General features: G+C 45.8%; 3 protein-coding genes across 4 annotated transcripts; 2 read left to right on the top strand and 1 right to left on the bottom strand.

Annotated features, from left to right (window-relative positions):
* Positions 1 to 1441: 1441 nt before the first annotated feature.
* On the top strand, positions 1442 to 3491 carry LOC101786047 (anthocyanidin 3-O-glucosyltransferase). The gene is made up of 2 exons (XM_004964536.2): positions 1442 to 2156; positions 2290 to 3491. Exons 1-2 carry the CDS (start codon positions 1637 to 1639, stop codon positions 3201 to 3203), a joined length of 1434 nt encoding a protein of 477 aa, XP_004964593.1. The 5' UTR covers positions 1442 to 1636; the 3' UTR covers positions 3204 to 3491.
* Positions 3492 to 4708: 1217 nt separating this feature from the next.
* Positions 4709 to 6441, bottom strand: LOC101786448 (60S ribosomal protein L35a-1). The gene is made up of 4 exons (XM_004964537.3): positions 6281 to 6441; positions 5956 to 6184; positions 5809 to 5851; positions 4709 to 4943 (listed from the first exon to the last, which is right to left on the bottom strand). Exons 1-3 carry the CDS (start codon positions 6346 to 6348, stop codon positions 5810 to 5812), a joined length of 339 nt encoding a protein of 112 aa, XP_004964594.1. The 5' UTR covers positions 6349 to 6441; the 3' UTR covers positions 4709 to 4943; position 5809.
* Positions 6442 to 6750: 309 nt separating this feature from the next.
* On the top strand, positions 6751 to 15136 carry LOC101775809. Of its 2 annotated transcripts, none has more exons than XM_012845533.2 (9): positions 6751 to 6967; positions 8436 to 9728; positions 9821 to 10154; positions 10578 to 10662; positions 11193 to 11249; positions 11923 to 11982; positions 12069 to 12287; positions 12383 to 13699; positions 14070 to 15136. In XM_012845533.2, the coding sequence occupies exons 2-9, from the start codon at positions 8468 to 8470 to the stop codon at positions 14391 to 14393; spliced, it is 3657 nt and encodes a 1218-aa protein (XP_012700987.1). In that variant the 5' UTR covers positions 6751 to 6967; positions 8436 to 8467; the 3' UTR covers positions 14394 to 15136. The 2 variants fall into 2 exon arrangements, with proteins under 2 accessions (XP_012700987.1, XP_012700986.1); XM_012845532.2 differs by having other exon boundaries at positions 8420 to 9728.
* The last annotated feature ends 1851 nt before the right edge of the window (positions 15137 to 16987 follow it).

Below are 16987 nucleotides of genomic sequence, written 5' to 3'. Positions count from 1 at the left end.
GCCAAATGATACAACTTGCAAGTGTTTTGAATAAAAAACAGGAGAAATGTTTCCTTTCTTAATAGGAGAATCATAAAAAAAAATTGTTTCTCATGAAAATCTCCTCCCTCCTTACACGAACACCCGTTAAGAATCCGAAACAGTCATTCTAGCCAAACGATTCCGCAAAGTTCTCCTAATCAAAGAGAGCTGTTTTCAAGGAGAAAACAGAATCAGCACAGCGGACTGACCCTCAAAATGTCAACGATTCTAAAATTTGGTGATTGATACTTTACACACACATATCAAATGTTGTCGATGATTTCTAGGCGGGAAATATATATTTAAATTTTGGCCAGAAACACAAACGAGCTGTCCCAGGAAATGGATTTCCATGGATGGTTGACTTAAGCTGATCCGCCTGGAAATGGATTATCAGGACCACGCAAGCAAGGGGCTCTAAAAATGCCTCATTTGCACACATAATTACCTTGTGCCAGTTCCAACAACCGGCCCTAGAAACCCATTTTAGCCGGTCCTAGAAATGCTTAATGTTGTAAACTAGCAGTTATAGAAATCCCCTTAAAAAATAAAAAAAATGACATCACATAGATCAAAAATATGACGGGGGCATCCATTTACGAAGTGATCGATGCAGGCATAAGGCATAAACGGAAGTCATGTACATCGAACGGAAGGTCCGAGCTTAGACGTTACACGGTCCATTATCAACCCTCTCCTCTTCTTCTTCCTACAACTTTCCCTTCGCACCGTCTTCCGCAGCAGTCCCGCCGCTGAATCAGCAGCCACCACCCCCCCATGCGAACTGGAAGGTAGGTGATGCTCCTGCCGTTTCCCTCCACCACCAAGCTTCGATCACCCCGTCCGAACCTCGCCTGTTGCTAATCGACATAGCTCGCCGACCTCACTCATTCGGTTGTCCCCCACTACCATCTCGCTCGTCTCCATTGCTAGGCCAACTAGCCACCCCGAGCCTCCTTCTAACCTGTCGAACACCGGAGAGGCCCCCACCCCCAATCCCGAACCCAAAGAACCCGTGACGGCGGCCACCATGCGATGTGCGCTCAAGCCGTCGGGAGCTCTATTGTGCGGAGGAGGAGCTCCAATGGACGGTCTTGGATGCTTGCACGAATCTCCAACATTGGAAGTTGGAGGCTCTTCCACCTTCCACAAGATGGACAGAATTCGCGGCCATCAACTGCTAATTGTATAGCCTGATTGCGTGATTCCCCCTCATCGCATAGAGCATCCTGTACATTTGCCAAGTGCCCAGCTCGTGCCAAGACGCCCTCCCACTCCCGTGCCATGCTGCCAGTCTGCCAGACATGGCTGGGTCCATCAACGCACTCAAGTTGCCAAGGAGTGTCGCGCAGAAGCGCTCTGGTAGTCTCTGTGGCTGAAATGGACGCGAGCACGCGACGTGCCGGGCCTCCCCACCGCACAGATCCGCCACCCGATCGCACGTGCCCGCGCCGCACCTAACCGCCGGCTCACCAGGCTACCTCAACTTCCAGCGCCCGTTTCACGGCGACCGGAAGGTGCGCCGCGCGTAACCACTTCCACCGACTTTAAAAACACGCCGCGCCGCTCCCGCAACAGAAGCCGCACATCAGGCACCCGCCGTCCCCGAGTCCATATGGCACCCGCCGCGTCCTCGCCGGCGCCGCACGTGGCCGTGGTGGCGTTCCCGTTCAGCTCCCACGCGGCGGTGCTGCTCGCCTTCGCGCGGGCGCTGGCCGCCGCCGCGGCGCCCGCGGGGGCCACGATCTCGTTCCTCTCCACCGCGTCCTCCATCGCGCAGCTCCGCAGGGCCGCCGGCGGCGCTGGCGGGATGCCGGGGAACCTGCGCTTCGTGGAGGTCCCGGACGGGGCGCCGCCTCCCGCGGCGGAGAGGGCTGCAGTCCCGGTGCCGCGGCAGATGGAGCTGTTCATGGCCGCCGCGGAGGCCGGAGGGGTGGAGGCCGGGCTGGAGGCGGCCCGCGCCGCGGCGGGCGGGGTCAGGGTGAGCTGCGTGGTGGGCGACGCGTTCGTGTGGCCCGCGGCGGAGGCGGCCGCCGCGGCGGGCGCGCCGTGGGTGCCCGTGTGGACAGCCGCGTCGTGCGCGCTCCTGGCGCACCTCCGCACCGACGCGCTCCGGGCCGACGTCGGCGACCAGGGTGCGCTCGCCGGACTCTCTCCTATCCTCTTCTCTTCTCTTCTCTTCTCTTCTCCCGTCGTCATCGTGTTTCAAATTTCAAAAAGGTTTCGTCTTGATGAATGGCTTTTGAGTTTGCGTTTGCGTCGTCGCAGCCGTGAGCAGGGCGGATGAGCTGCTGGTGTCGCACCCGGGCCTCGCCAGCTACCGCGTCCGCGACCTCCCTGACGGCGTGGTCTCCGGCGACTTCAACTACGTCATCAGCCGCCTCGTCCACCGCATGGGCCAGGTCCTCCCGCGCGCCGCCGCCGCCGCCGTCGCGCTCAACACCTTCCCGGGCCTGGACCCACCCGACGTCACCGCTGCCCTCGCCGAGCTGCTCCCCAACTGCCTCCCGCTCGGCCCCTACCACCTCCTCCTCCCCAAGGACACCACCGCCGCCGCCGCCGCCGCGCCTGCAGCCGACGACCCACACGGCTGCCTCGCCTGGCTCGACCGCCACCCGGCGCGCTCGGTGGTGTACGTGAGCTTCGGCACGGTGGCGTCCCCGCGCCCCGACGAGCTCCGTGAGCTGGCGGCGGGGCTGGAGTCCTCCGGCGCGCCGTTCCTGTGGTCCCTCCGCGAGGACTCGTGGCCGCTCCTCCCGCCAGGTTTCCTCGACCGCGCCTCCGCCGCCGGGTCCGGGGGGCTCGTGGTGCCCTGGGCGCCGCAGGTGGCCGTGCTGCGCCACGCCGCCGTGGGCGCGTTCGTGACGCACGCCGGGTGGGGATCGGTGATGGAGGGCGTGGCGAGCGGCGTGCCCATGGCGTGCCGCCCCTTCTTCGGGGACCAGCGGATGAACGCGCGGTCCGTGGCGCACGTGTGGGGGTTCGGCGCGGCCTTCGAGGGCGCCACGATGACGCGCGCCGGGGTGGCCACCGCCGTGGGAGAGATGCTCCGCGGGGAGGAAGGGGTGAGGATGAGGGCCAGGGCGCGGGATCTGCAGGCCGCCGTGGCCGCCGCGTTCGCGCCCGGCGGCGCGTGCAGGAGGAACTTCGACAAGTTCGTGGAGATCGTCTGCCGCGCTTAAAAGTCATCTGAAGAATGTTGAGATGAATGCTGCTTCAGTTCTTTGTGGATGTACACCTGGATCATTTCGTCGTCATTTCACGGCCATTCCTAATTTCCTATCACCATGGCTCGTTCCGTTTCTGGTCGTCAGCTAGGAGTCGATGTCACACGTTGTGTGCCCGGTGAAGTCCGGTCATGGCGACGAGCTTCCTGGGGGCATGCAAATCGAGCTCTCAGTTTTCTTTCGTTTTTGGACGTGCTAACAGTCGATCGCCCATCAGACGATTGGAAGTGCTACATTCCCCTACAAGTAGAGATTTTCTTGTGGATGGCTTTTCGTGACAAATTACAATCACCCGTGCATTTCCTCAAAAAACAATCACCCGTGCTGCCGTGCAAGTTTTGAAGAAAAGGAAATGGAAGGGTCAAGTACAATACAAGCTTTGTAGTCAGTCCTTAATCTACCGATCATATCCTCTTTCCTTTGTCCCATTGCAGTCTTTGTGTGGGTTTTTGTGAAAGAATTTCTTGACCTGCCCAATAACCCTCGAGGATTATTACCACTTACCTGCGGGTGTTGGGTAGAAATTGGAAATATAAACGTTTTTATTCGGGATAATTCCATACATGCCATTACGATTTTCAAAAATTTGAAAAATGCCATTGTCAGTGACTGAGGTGGCTCCCACCTGTCAGTGACACAACCGATGGCAAATTTCCAATTCTTGAAAATTGTAATGGCATGAATCCAACTAGCCTTTTTTTATTTTGGGTTGTGCAGGACTAAGGTTATATTCATTTCCCTCCCAGATTATATAATATGCATTATGATCTATGGGTAGTAGGGTAAAACACCATGATTGGATCATAAATAATGTGATCTTTTATGGTAGTACCAATGACCATAATTCAGTTTATATAATCTAGAGGGATTATAATCTAATCATACATGTCTAATAATGTGAAATAATTCGAAAGTGGTGCCGTTCAAGGCTTCAAGCTGGTGACTTGATTCGGCGATGGAAGGTGCTGTACCCAGCAGAGAAGGCGGCTTTCAAAATGGACGTGATGATCGGGAAGTTGGATGACGGTCTCAAAAGGTGGCGTGTCAGATGATACTGGAGTAGTTAGCTGCTGAGCTTGCTGGTTTTGTGTCTGTTGGTAAACTCTGTTTTTGGCTACTGGCCAGGCTATATAGAAGAGTCTTACGGTCCTGTCGAGGCCCCTGTTGTGCTGAGTGTGCGGTCAGGGGAGGGCACAGGACAGGATCCACGGCTCCACGCGAGTGTGGTTGCCGCTGCATGGATCCATTATTAGATCTAATTGTTATTCTATGAATTTTGCTTAATACAACTATAAGAATACTATCCTAAATCCTTTTTTCAGTAAAGCCAGATTCCTCAGCACCAATAGATTCTAAACACACTGAATGAACGCCTTTCAGCAACCAGAAACATTCAGGCACGAAAACATCACATCCATACTGCAGCGGATACATGGCGCACGAACACGGCAAGCAGATGAGGGAAAATAAGGCTGTTAACAGAATCAAATAACCAACTGATGGACAAATAAGCTCTGGTGCTAGCATAACATTAAGACAATGGTCCATCTGTTCGATAACAAATTTTTGGCAAAACTTCCACAGGTTCTCAGTACATGAACAATCTAAGGTGCCAACACGTCACGGGTTCACCAAAACATGGCATTTTCAGCTCAAGGGAAGAAATAAGCATGACCATTCCTACTCCAACAGAACCTGCATTTCACAAAACAAGAACAGAAAGCATTATTAGCGAAGGGATACACCATGTAGCTGAAATATTTCACATCATGATACACCATGCAATTCAGACACTCATTAAAGAAAATAGAATATAGCACATTGGTAACCCTACAAGTTTACAACTAGTCTACAGTTTAAAAAAAACATATAACATCATCTAAACATCAGTACTACGACCAGAAATATTATTTGCACTACTATAAATAAAACAAAGAAAACTAATAAGCCTAAATTGTTTGAAACAGGCACCACCATATCCTATACGGGGAGATAAAACAATAGAACTGATGCTAAACAACATGGACGAGCGCAAATGCAAAGAAAATCACATAACCAAATGGCAAAAATAAACACTTCGTGAAAGAAAACAACTGGAAAAACAATGTTCAGAATGCAAGTGTAATAATAACTATGAAATCAGCCACTGATATTGTGCATTTACATGGTAGCAGTAAGACATCTAAAGAACAGCAAAAACCTAACCATCCTAAATCAGCAAACAGTTTTAAATGTTCAAACAATACTCAGCAATGCTTCATCAGCAAAGAAACTAACTCAAAATCGAAGTCATGATCAAAATCAAAATGAGCATAATAGACAACGTTTGTTGCTACATAAAAACTAAATAGGAGTGTGCCTCCTAAACAACAAAAATTGAAGAATCAAAACCTACCACGCGTTTAACCTACTGTCCTAGGTCAAGGATCTAAGAGCAAAATGGTAAACGCAATCTAAACACAAATAGAACATTCTCCCATCACTAGACCACAGGCAAGAAATTCACTATCAACCACCATCAAAACAAATACAAGATGATCAGCAATCGATCGATACTAACCTCAGATGCTGCTCGGGTACATGAACACTCTGACCTTGCGCCCCTGCACCCAACACATAGCAACCAGCATCAGCACAGAGCATCAATTGGGAGGCAACACATAACACAACGTATAGTGGGAGCAGCAGGAGCGAGCGGGTCACTGACCATGGACTCCGGGGGGAGGTTGGACTTGAACTTGGCGCGGACGACGCCGGAGTTGCCGTGCGGGCGGGTGACCTTGCCCCAGATGCACCTGTAGCGGGTCTCGCTGCTCTTGGTCTTGGCCTTGTAGATGTACGCCATGCGCTTCCCGGCGTACCACGCGACGTCCTCCTTGGTGTTCACCCCCTCGATCTGTACCAGAGACGTGGTCTCGTACTGGTTCGACTTGGACCTGCACGACGACGACGACCACCACCACAGTTAGCTGAAATCGCGCCAAGAAATGGCCAGATCCGGGCACCGGAGACGGGGAAGACGCGGAGCTCACCTCTTGTATCCGAGGATGGTGCCCCGGACGTAGAGCCTCACGCGCTGCCCCGTGCGTCCCTTCACCATTGTGGCCGCCTGCTTCCTTCCGCTTCCGCCGCCGGAGAAGAGAGCTCGCGCAGGTTGGGGGTAGACGCTGGGACGGCGCGCGCCGGAGGCGGCTTATATGTAGCAGAGGACGGAGAGACCAACGGCCAGGATCAACTTGCAGACACAAATGGACGGTGAGGATGTCTCAAAGGGCGAGTCGGGGGAAGCTAGGGTTTAAGGTCGCGAGGCTAAACGGGCCGGTTCGTTAATGGGCTTCCTTTTCTCGTCTTCCCATCTGGGCCAATCTGGGCCGGTTCGGCAATATATGATGGGCCCAATTGCAAATCGGATGTCTTATCCCGTGTTGTGTCACTGACAATGGTCCCAGGCACCGATTTGTCGTGTCAGAATCCCAATCAGAAGGAGTGTGAAAAAAAAAATAAGGAAACACCCGAAGCGGGCGCCCTCTCCTCCCTCCGACTTCTGCACGCGCGCACCCACAGCCTCCCTCCGGCGCGGCCGAGCTCGACGCCGGTGTGGCCTCCCTCCGGCGCCGCTCCTGAGTCCGCAGACGCCGCGGCCGCAGCGTACTCCTCCGGTATTCTAGTGGTGTGGAGTTGAGACCCATCCGGGCGTGGATCGTGTTCTTCTTCCGTGGGTAAGTAACCCTAGCTCTCTTGGGGGTGGATGTCTCTTGTTCCCTATCAAGTACGAAAAATTCGGTCTCCATTCTGTTGGTTGCCGAATTGTGTGCCGCGTCGTTCCCTAGGAGGCCAACCCATCGATCCTTGGTTCGATTACGTTCGTATTCCTGCTCTTTAGCGTGCAAGGTCGATCAATGTCAGTTGATGCCACGCCTTTTGGCTCCCAGTTGAGGTGCTTGTTCAGTTTTTTCTCCGGGGGAAAAATGGGCCTTCACCCTGAGTCCACCCCTGGCCGCAATCTGCTCATCTAACTGGAGTCTGCACCCCGCCGGCCTTTGTCCGAGCGATATTGCCACTCATCCCCTGTCTGCCCCCTGTTTTTTCTGGTGGCTTTTAGCTGTTAGTATTTGGAGAAAAGGTTGTTGGAATGTTATTGTGCTACAGCATTTTATTGTGTTAGAGAGTTGCGGCATTTGGAAGGGCACGAAGATTACCAGTTGTGGATTCAGTTGGCACGTTGTTAGGTTCTCATTTGAGTTTAGCATATATTAAGTTGGTCATGTCAGAATATAACTATTACCTAAAAAGGGATAGGCTGGAATGCTTGTCTTAATTTGTCCTCCGTTTCACAAACTGCGTTACCTGGATTGTGCATTAAAGCGTGTTAAAACGAACTCCGTTTGTGTTGCTGGTAGCAGCTTTTAAAGTGTTCGATACAGCTGTGTAACCAACGAGCCCGCTGCATCAGCCATAGGATGTAGTATGTAGTGCCATTCGTACAAATAAGGGGCGTACCTAGGCTCCCACACAAGTTGAGGTCTGGGGAAGGGAATTTCTAGTTAGACCCTCGCTTATTTTGCAAGGAGGCTGATTCGAACCCCGGACCCCCAGGATACAAGTGGGAGAAACTCTACCACTGCACGAGGCCCACCCTTTGCTTTCATTTGTACAAATGTATTTTAAATAAATTTTAATATGAAGCAGTCACTTCCTTTCTGCATAATCTTACCGTCTTGCATTTAAATTTATTTTTCATAATTTTGCACAATACATTCTCCAATATTGAAGCTTTATGTCATCATCTTCATCCTTAAATAGTATTGGTGATATTTCTCTTTATGGTTTTATATTGTCATATCTATGATGTAATCTCTTTACAATTTATATTTGGATGTTTGGCTTAGACCTATTTGAAAACTTAATATTTTTCCAAATATAGATGAGTGCGTTATGCCTGCTATTCGGCTATAAAGGGGCCATTTAAACACCTCACAATTATGTTGTTGCTATGTGCCAATAAAACATTGGTTATGTGGGTGCTTAGTGTAACCCAAATTTTGAGCAATACCATCTTACATGGGTGCCTGTTCATATCTTTGTATTATGCTATAGTTTTACCATTGTATGCTCTTGTCCCCTTTTTTCTTACAAAGTGCAACACATAGATCACTAACACAACTATTTAGACATTGTGGATGGCAGGTTGTAGGAAATCCTACTGTAGCAAATCAAATATGGAAGTTGACGATGACGTGGAGGAGGATGATGTGGATTTTAACCCTTTTCTTAGGGAAGGATCTCCGTCTGAGACCTCATCAAGCCTTACTTCAGAAGCAGAATGCGAGGAACATAGTTCTGACAAGCGGCCAAGTAGCGGGATGTATCTGCAGAATAGCATAGTTAATGAAAACACAAGTGACTGTGCACTTCCTCAAACTAGATTGTCATCTAAAGATGTTGTCAAAGAAATATTTCCAGAAAAAACATCAACCCAGGTTAATATTGAGAATGATGAAGGTCGCTTGAATGAATTGGAAAAGGAGGTTTTACCAGGCGAAGCCACTTGCTCTCCAACAGTGCAAAACTCTCATCACCCTCTGGAAGCTAGTGAGGAAGATGCAATTTGCAGACGGACGAGAGCAAGATACTCACTAGCAAACTATTCACTTGAGGAATTAGAGACCTTTCTCCAGGAGTCAGATGATGATGGTGATCTGCAGAATGTCGATGAGGAAGAGGAATACCGCAAGTTTCTTGCATCTGTCCTGTCTGGTGTTGGCGATGACACACAGACGTGCCAGGGGGACGAAAACCAGGATGAAGATGATAATGATGCAGACTTTGAGCTTGAGATTGAGGAGGCCTTAGAAAGTGATGGTGATGAAAATACTGAGAACTATGATGACACAAATGGTAAAAAGGGGAAAGATGGTCGTAGGCCTCAGACTAGGCAGAGGCGGCCATTCACCGAGTTGCCTGGGGCAGGTAGCTATCGTCACGAATCCAATAAAACTCATTTAAGACCAATTCTGCCATATGTTCCAACTGCAGTGGTGACTCCTGCACATGCTTTTGGATGGCAATATCCTACCCAGAATGCCCTTTTCCCTTCATCATTGGCACTGGTAACTTGTGCACCTTTAGTTTGTGGATTTACTGATCAGCAACTTGGCCAACTGCATGTATTGATATATGAGCATGCTCAGCTCCTGATCCAAACCTTTTCCCTATGTGTTCTTGATCCATCTAAACAAGATGTGGCTAATAATATAAAAAAGATGATAGTTGAGTTGGTTGGCTCTCGTGATCAAGCATTGGCTAGGAGTGCTCCTCATCGGCATATCTTTTTTGAATCGCAGCATCTCTCATCTAGTCTTGTTTCTTCTGAGAGTTCACAATGCCAATGGATGCCATTAATCAAGAGTCCTGTTATATCTATCCTTGATGTCGCACCACTTCAGTTCGCCCACGGTTATTTAAGTGATGTGGCAACAGGTAAGTTCAAGATCGCTACATGGCTCCTTTTTTTACCTTCTGTTTATTTTGTTTGCCACCACTTTAACTTTGCTTTCATATTGAATGTACAGCTGTCGTGAAGCATAGAAAAAGTCATGTGGATGGCACTGCTGACAAAAATCGCAGGAAAGAGCCTCTATTTCCTTCACCAGTGATTAACAATTGCAAAGAAGCAAGCAACATTTCTCAAGATACATCTGTTTCATCTGGGCAGTTACAGCAGAAGAAATCATTAGCTGCTACCCTGCTTGAGAATACTAAAAAGGACACAGTTGCTCTTGTTCCAGCTGACATTGCAAGATTAGCACAGAGATTCTTTTCACTTTTCAATTTTGCATTGTTTCCTCATAAGCCACCTCCTGCAGCTATGGCCAATAGAGTGCTTTTCACTGATGCAGAGGACAGGTGCGCTTTACATCTTCTCCAACATTTCTTTTGAAAGGCGTCCATCATGCTCTTAATTTTATCATAGCCGTGGATTTGAATACTTCCATGCCACCTTGACTTCAGAACATAGTAAATCAAGATTGCTGAATGCAGAGCTTTTGTAGTTTGTTGAGTTGCACACCTTTTTTTTATTCTGTATTAGTGGCATCGGTTTATGCAATTTGTGTCGTAAACTCTTAACTTCCCCAGCTGCTCTACCATTGCTATTCCTTTGATCTTTATGTTCAACTTTCCTTTTGTATGGTTAATGGTATTAAGGTTGCTGCATTGTTATTACCACCTGCATAAAAGTCATGTATTACCCTTCTCAATTATGTACTTGATATGATGCCTATCACTTTTGTTTCATGGTTATTTCAATAGTATGTTATCTGCCTGCAGATTATTAGCTCTAGGAATTCAGGAATATAATAATGACTGGGGAGCAATACAAAAGCGCTTTCTTCCTTGTAAATCAAATCATCAGGTATTTTTCTGTTACTCATTTTGCACTTGCAAAATTTTGCTGCAAGATTCAAAAGATTTTTATTTCCTTTTATGATTTGTCAGGCATAATCAATAGTTGGTATGCTTTAATTTTTTTTATGATTTGTTTGGTGAATATTGTGGTTGCATTACTCAATCTAGTGAAAATTTATGAGGATAATGAAGAGCATGAAATGCTTTTAAGGAATCTGTATTACGAAAAGTGTTGTTTTGACTTAATTGACGTGGCAACATTTTTCACCTTGCTGGCATTACTCGTGGCCTAAACTTTCATGTATGTTCTCAGTACTGCCAAAGCAGGTCTTTTTCTTTCAATAAAGATTCTGAAATACATTTTATTGTCACAAAGGTCTGGTTGCCAATTTAATTTGCTAACTTTGATTGTACAAACAAGTAATGCCTGTTGTTTAGTTTATTGTCTTAAGTTGGTAGTTGCTCATAATCTTTGAGAATTCCTTGTTGTGGACTTGTGTTTTATGCTTGCTGAGTGAAATAACTTCTTTGGTGCAGATATTTGTGAGACAAAAGAATCGTAGCTCCTCCAAAGCCCCTGATAATCCAGTTAAGGTAAGTATGTTGACCTTTTCCATTAACTGATTGGTTCAAACAGTGTGTTCAAGGTATTTATCGAATTGCATAGTATAGTGTAATAGTTGATGCAAACAAAATAGTAGTATGTTATTCTTGTTCTGTATCATGTAGTATATTGAAGTTCTGGTTCGTAACTGGTCTGTAAACAATAAAGTGAGTCTTTTATGGAACCCTGTGTTGTGTAGGTAGTGAAGTTCCTGCAGCAGCACTTAACCTGTTGATAATTTTGATATATTCTCGTTCTGATTTCTATACCATTTTGCTTATGTGCCAACAAAACAGTAGTATGTTATTTAAATTTCTTGACATGATTACGGAAACACAAACTTTGATATTATGGACCATACATTTTATTTAATATCATATTCAGTAGAAAATTGAAACATGATTTTTAACCAGTTCTATCAGGGATGCATGTTACTCTGCTTGTTCTTGTTCATGGCGCTATAGGATTCAAGCTACTAAATTTTTCAAATATGTATATATGTTGTAAAAGAGTTTGTCTACGTGTTCCTTCGTTAGTGTTTCTTTATACTCAGCCATCAGGAGGGGAGATTTTGAGCTCATTGAAGTAATCTCTGAATAGAAGCCATCAGCATAAACCAACTTGCCTTCCAAACTAACTATATTCTTATCTGAATTAATTCAGGAGGTGCGCCGTATGAAGACATCTCCATTGACAGTTGAGGAGAAGGAATGTATCCGGGAGGTGATAATTTGTGACTACAGGCTATCTTCTGTTTTTCATCTTTTTTTCTATCGCTTATTTTCTTCTTTACCTGTTGTTGATTTCAGGGACTGAGGATCTTCAAAAATGATTGGACATCAGTTTGGAAGTTTGTAGTGCCACATAGGGATCCTTCACTTCTCCAACGTCAATGGAGAGTTGCAAGTGGAGTTCAGAAATCTTACACTAAAAGTGATGCTGAAAAAGAAAGAAGGCGAACATATGAAGCAAAGAGGAGAAAGCTGAGAGCATCAATGCCTGATTCACGAGTAGTCCGTGGGCAAGAGGTTAGTATTTTTTAACTCGAAAGATATTCAAATAATATCTTAAAATCCATCTACGATTATGTCGTTGAGCATACTTTGTAATGCTTTCATTACAGGCTGATTACAATGCTTCTGAGGATGTTGAAAATGATGATGATTCATATGTCAATGAAGCATTTTTGGAAGACACAGATAGTAGAAGCATTAACATGATGCCTTGTCAGCTGCCTTTACCAAGAAATGCTGGAAAAAACATGATGATGCAGTCAGGCACAGGCCTCGATGAAGAATGTGGCACTACATGTGGTTACATTGAACCACAGAAAGGAAGTGGTACACGCCTTGATGTAACCACCTCATATATACCTTTAATGTTCTGCCCCTCTGATGGCCCTTCATATGTGAGAGCACCTTCCACTACAGCTCCAGTGGTATCATGTGGCTCTCTGGATCAACTTCAAGCTTCCCAAGTGAGTAAAGAGAAAGGTAGTTGTGTGGTCAAGTTGGCTCCAGACTTGCCACCTGTGAACCTTCCTCCTTCTGTCCGTGTCCTATCTCAGGTGGCATTTCATCCAAATGCAACCCACTTTCATGGCACCTCAGATAATGCAGCTCCTGTGCCACCTCTAACCTATACCGAAAGTGCTTACAGACAGCTAAATCTGTTTCCTGATCACAGAGCTAATTCTAGATTGCAGCAGAATGGGATCTCTAATGAAAATACTACAGAAGATGGTGCTGAGCAAGATTTGCAGATGCATCCTTTGCTGTTTCAGTATCCTCAAGATGTGGTTTCATCATACAGTCATCCAGTCCAAAATCTTATTAATCAGTCAAGAAAATATGATCTTTTCCCCTTTGAGAAAGTTCAAGTTGAGAGAAGTAACAACCAGATTTCAGGTTCCACTGAAAACGGTACTGCAAATGCTAACACTATTGACTTCCATCCTCTCTTGCAAAGAACTGAAGTTGAGGTGCATGATGAAGTACCAGAAGGTGACTACCATCAATCTGTTAATCAGTCTGAGTATAATATGAGGCAAGCACCAGTAGATGACCAGTCAACACCTGGGCAAGCATCCACAAGCCCTTCTGAGAGGGAGACCAGTATTGACTTGAACATTCATTTATGTTCTCCAACGGAGATAAAAGATTCGAATGACTTAAGAGGTACTTTTAGCAAATCAAATGTTCAAGATGAAGTTTCTAGGAAGGACAAAGCTGGTATTCCAGAGCTAGAGGTTCTAAATTCCTGTTCTCATCATTGCATTGAAGAGCCTAATGAAGAATCAATGCAAGGGATTGTGATGGAACAAGAAGAATTAAGTGATTCTGAGGAAGACAGCCAGCATGTTGAGTTTGAATGTGAGGAAATGGATGATTCTGAAGAGGAGCAAGTTCAGGGTACAGAAGCCTCTCCAATTCAGAAAAAGGTGATGATTACAGATACATCTGTTAGCATTATAGTTCATGATCCTAGTGTGCCATTGTATTATGGATTTTTCTTAAAAAAATTGTCATCCCATTGTTAACGATGTTCTTTTTTTTTGTTATTGCTTTGTTCTGCTTTAACATGCCAGGAATTTAAACTTACATGATTGGTTTTGCATTCTTGGAGTAATCTACTTAAAAAGGCATATTTCTTGAATGTTATATGATAGATGATTGTTGCAGAAGTCACAATTCTTTTCCTGGTTGTAGTTAATTTGTTTGAAATTTTCTTCTCTGCTTGTCACTTTTTTTTATTTCAATTTTCTGTTTTTCTTCTGATTTGCTGATGCGTTTAGATATTTCCTTGTTCAGGGCATCTCAGCATCAGTTATTTGTGGGGAATTCCATGTTAACAATGACCAGAGTCAAATCCAACAAGGATCTGTTCAAATGGATAAACAAGGTACAAGTTCAATGCAGAAATTGCAAGTTTCTTCTCGGTCAGCGAGGGCTATGTTGAAGCCAGAAACTGCAAAGCGCACAGGATTTAGGGTGAACCAACGTTCGTCCTCTTCTCGCACAACTGAAACTAGCCGGAGCAAAACCAGAAGTTCTAAACAGCCGCAGGGGCAGTCAAGTGCTGAACGCAAGCCCAATGATTCAAGAAGAACTAGAAAAACTCCAGCCCCAAGATGAAGGTCCATCTAGGATCTAGCATTCTATTCCGGTGCTGCATTTGCCAAAGTTCAAAGCTGGAATGGCTCAATTCAATCTGTTACTCACATGGTGAGTTGATTATGACCAACAACTATCGGCGCATGCTGGAGAAAGGAACCTATTAAACCTCTGCGGTCCCTTAGGTCAAACTGTCGTGTGAATAGAGCAGCGAGAGGAAGGGGCCAGATCTATCGATTTCTGCAGTCGGATACCAAGACCGAAGTGGTGATCTTGGCCCACCATTTGGAAGTGAGCCTATGTTTGCAAATCAGGTGGTTGAGAAAGCATCCCCATGGAATAAGGTAAACAACCATGATGGGCACAATGGGATGAGAGCTGAATTCCTCAGATGGACTCGAGAGTTCTGTACCTTGACTTCCTAAAGGTTAATTGTAACGTTAGCCAATAATGTTGCCTTGTAATTTCAACCATACAGGTTGGTTGTTGTATGTGCGTTCATTCTGTGTAACTGTGAATAGAGGAATGTATCCAGGCCTGCTACCTGGAAATTTTTTGTATTGGTCGTTGACAAATAGAGGCAGGCAGTGGACTGAAACAACTTGACATTGCTCGTTGGAGTTAAGCTGCACATGGATTAATCGATCCTACATCCTAGTACGCAAACAAGTTTTGTATCTAACATCAAAGATGACTGTATCTCTATGTGCGTTATCTGCGATTCTCTTTTCAAGTGGCGGTGAATAGAAATGTATATCTTGTGAGCCAGCGTTTGCTTGTAGACTGAACTGATGTTCAATCCATGTGCCACTAGCAGTAGCTGAATAATGTTGTTTCTCGTGCCATTCAAATGGCTTTTTGGGTAAGTTTATTCCATGATAGATAAACGATCCAAGCTTATTGGAAGTGATGTGTTAATTCTTTGTGCTCCATCGACATTTTGGCACAGATCAATATGCCTGCCCATTCAAGAAACACATAATTTCCAGGCACTGCAAACCTCAGACAAACTTAGAGCTTGCTACACGGAGAGACCATGCTCACGCAAAACAGTGTTACTGATCATGTTGCCTCGTAAAAAAACCTCCAGCGAAAAAAAAAGCTTGAGACTTTGACTAAAATCAGGTCAAACTTTTGAAGCTGTTATCAATTGTTTTCAAAATATTCAGTTTGGAAACATAAAATTCATGCGCAGATTTATCTTAAAAAGTATTGTCATAACATTGTATTTGTTAGATTCTATAACTAAATTCTAATAAGAAAAAAGTAGTGGACAAAGTTAAACTCAAAGATCAAAAAGTTAATAGAGTCAAGTAGTTGTGGCTGGATGGAGTAACTGGATGATCATGGTTGCCTTGCAAAACGAGAAATAATTTATCATCTTGCCTTGCAGAAAACAAGGAACAAAACAAGGAACAATCGATCACATGCCTCGCAAAACAAGGAAATACTTGATCATGGTTGCACAGATTAGGTCGAGCTGGCTGCAGGTTATACGTTTCAATGTAGACCCACAACTCTACTTGTATATAGACCCATGAAAATGCAACCCTGTTGTGTGCAACACATTGGATCTTGCTCCACAGCTCAACTCACTAAAACGATCCAATATGAGGGGGGAGGTGTCGTTGCAACAGCTTGGTGTACCTTATGGCCACATTCTTCTTGCATATCGTCCTCTTTGGATCGACTGGCCAGTGTAAGTGATCAAATTTATGATACACATCATATCATTGTGTTATGGGTTGATGGCCGGCCTGAAGATGAAAAGAAATTGCCGTAGCCGCAGGTCGTCCTCAACAACAGCAACGGGATGACACTGAGAGCTGTGACCTCGTTTTTTGCACCAAGACGGGATGTTCTACGGGGGTAGATTGCTATTGCTGCGAGCCTGAAGGGCGAAATCCCCCATGTTTCTTTACAAAGGACGAGTGCAAAGCCTACTGCCCCGTCTGCAGGTCCAAGCGCACGCCTCATCAGCGTCGCTCCTTCCAAACGCCGATGGGAGGTCAGGCACCGTATGAGATCATGGACGCCACCTTACACAAATAAAATTTATTTAATAAGTGGCCCATGAATATCGAGCCAACACAACATGTATTGTCGTGTATTTCTCCGTGGCACTTTTTTTTTTCATTTTTCATGCATGGGCAATTTTGTAGCACTTGTCTCCATGTTTGGGGACACGTTGCTCTTCATGTTGTGTGTTGAGTCAGTGCTGAAGAAGTACATGTCGAGTTCATGGTCGCCTGACGTTGTGGCGAGACTAGAGAGCCATAAATTTGTGGGAAAATTGCAGAAGCCACGATAAAACACCCATGTTTCAAAAAAAAAACAAATTCTTCTATAGGAGGTTTTGTTGCAAAGACATGTCTGGTATTTCGTCTCTGTATGATTTCACCACTTATGTCTATGTAATAAGCTTGTTCGAATTTGTTTTTACCGTGTAAATATTGTTGAATGATAGATAGTAATTAACCTTCATATTGAAGATTAGTTGTAAGCACGGCAGGATGCCATGTCAGTAACAAAACCAGTGTCATGATACTTGCCGTCACACTTGTCATTTAGAATATTGGATAACCTTTGAATCATGGGCTTCTACATGTAAAAAG

This window comes from Setaria italica, chromosome IV, assembly GCF_000263155.2.
Source record: "Setaria italica strain Yugu1 chromosome IV, Setaria_italica_v2.0, whole genome shotgun sequence".
NCBI lineage: Eukaryota > Viridiplantae > Streptophyta > Magnoliopsida > Poales > Poaceae > Setaria > Setaria italica.
The sequence above is the reverse complement of the archived record's forward strand: the minus strand, read 5'-3'. Positions and strand labels throughout refer to the sequence as shown.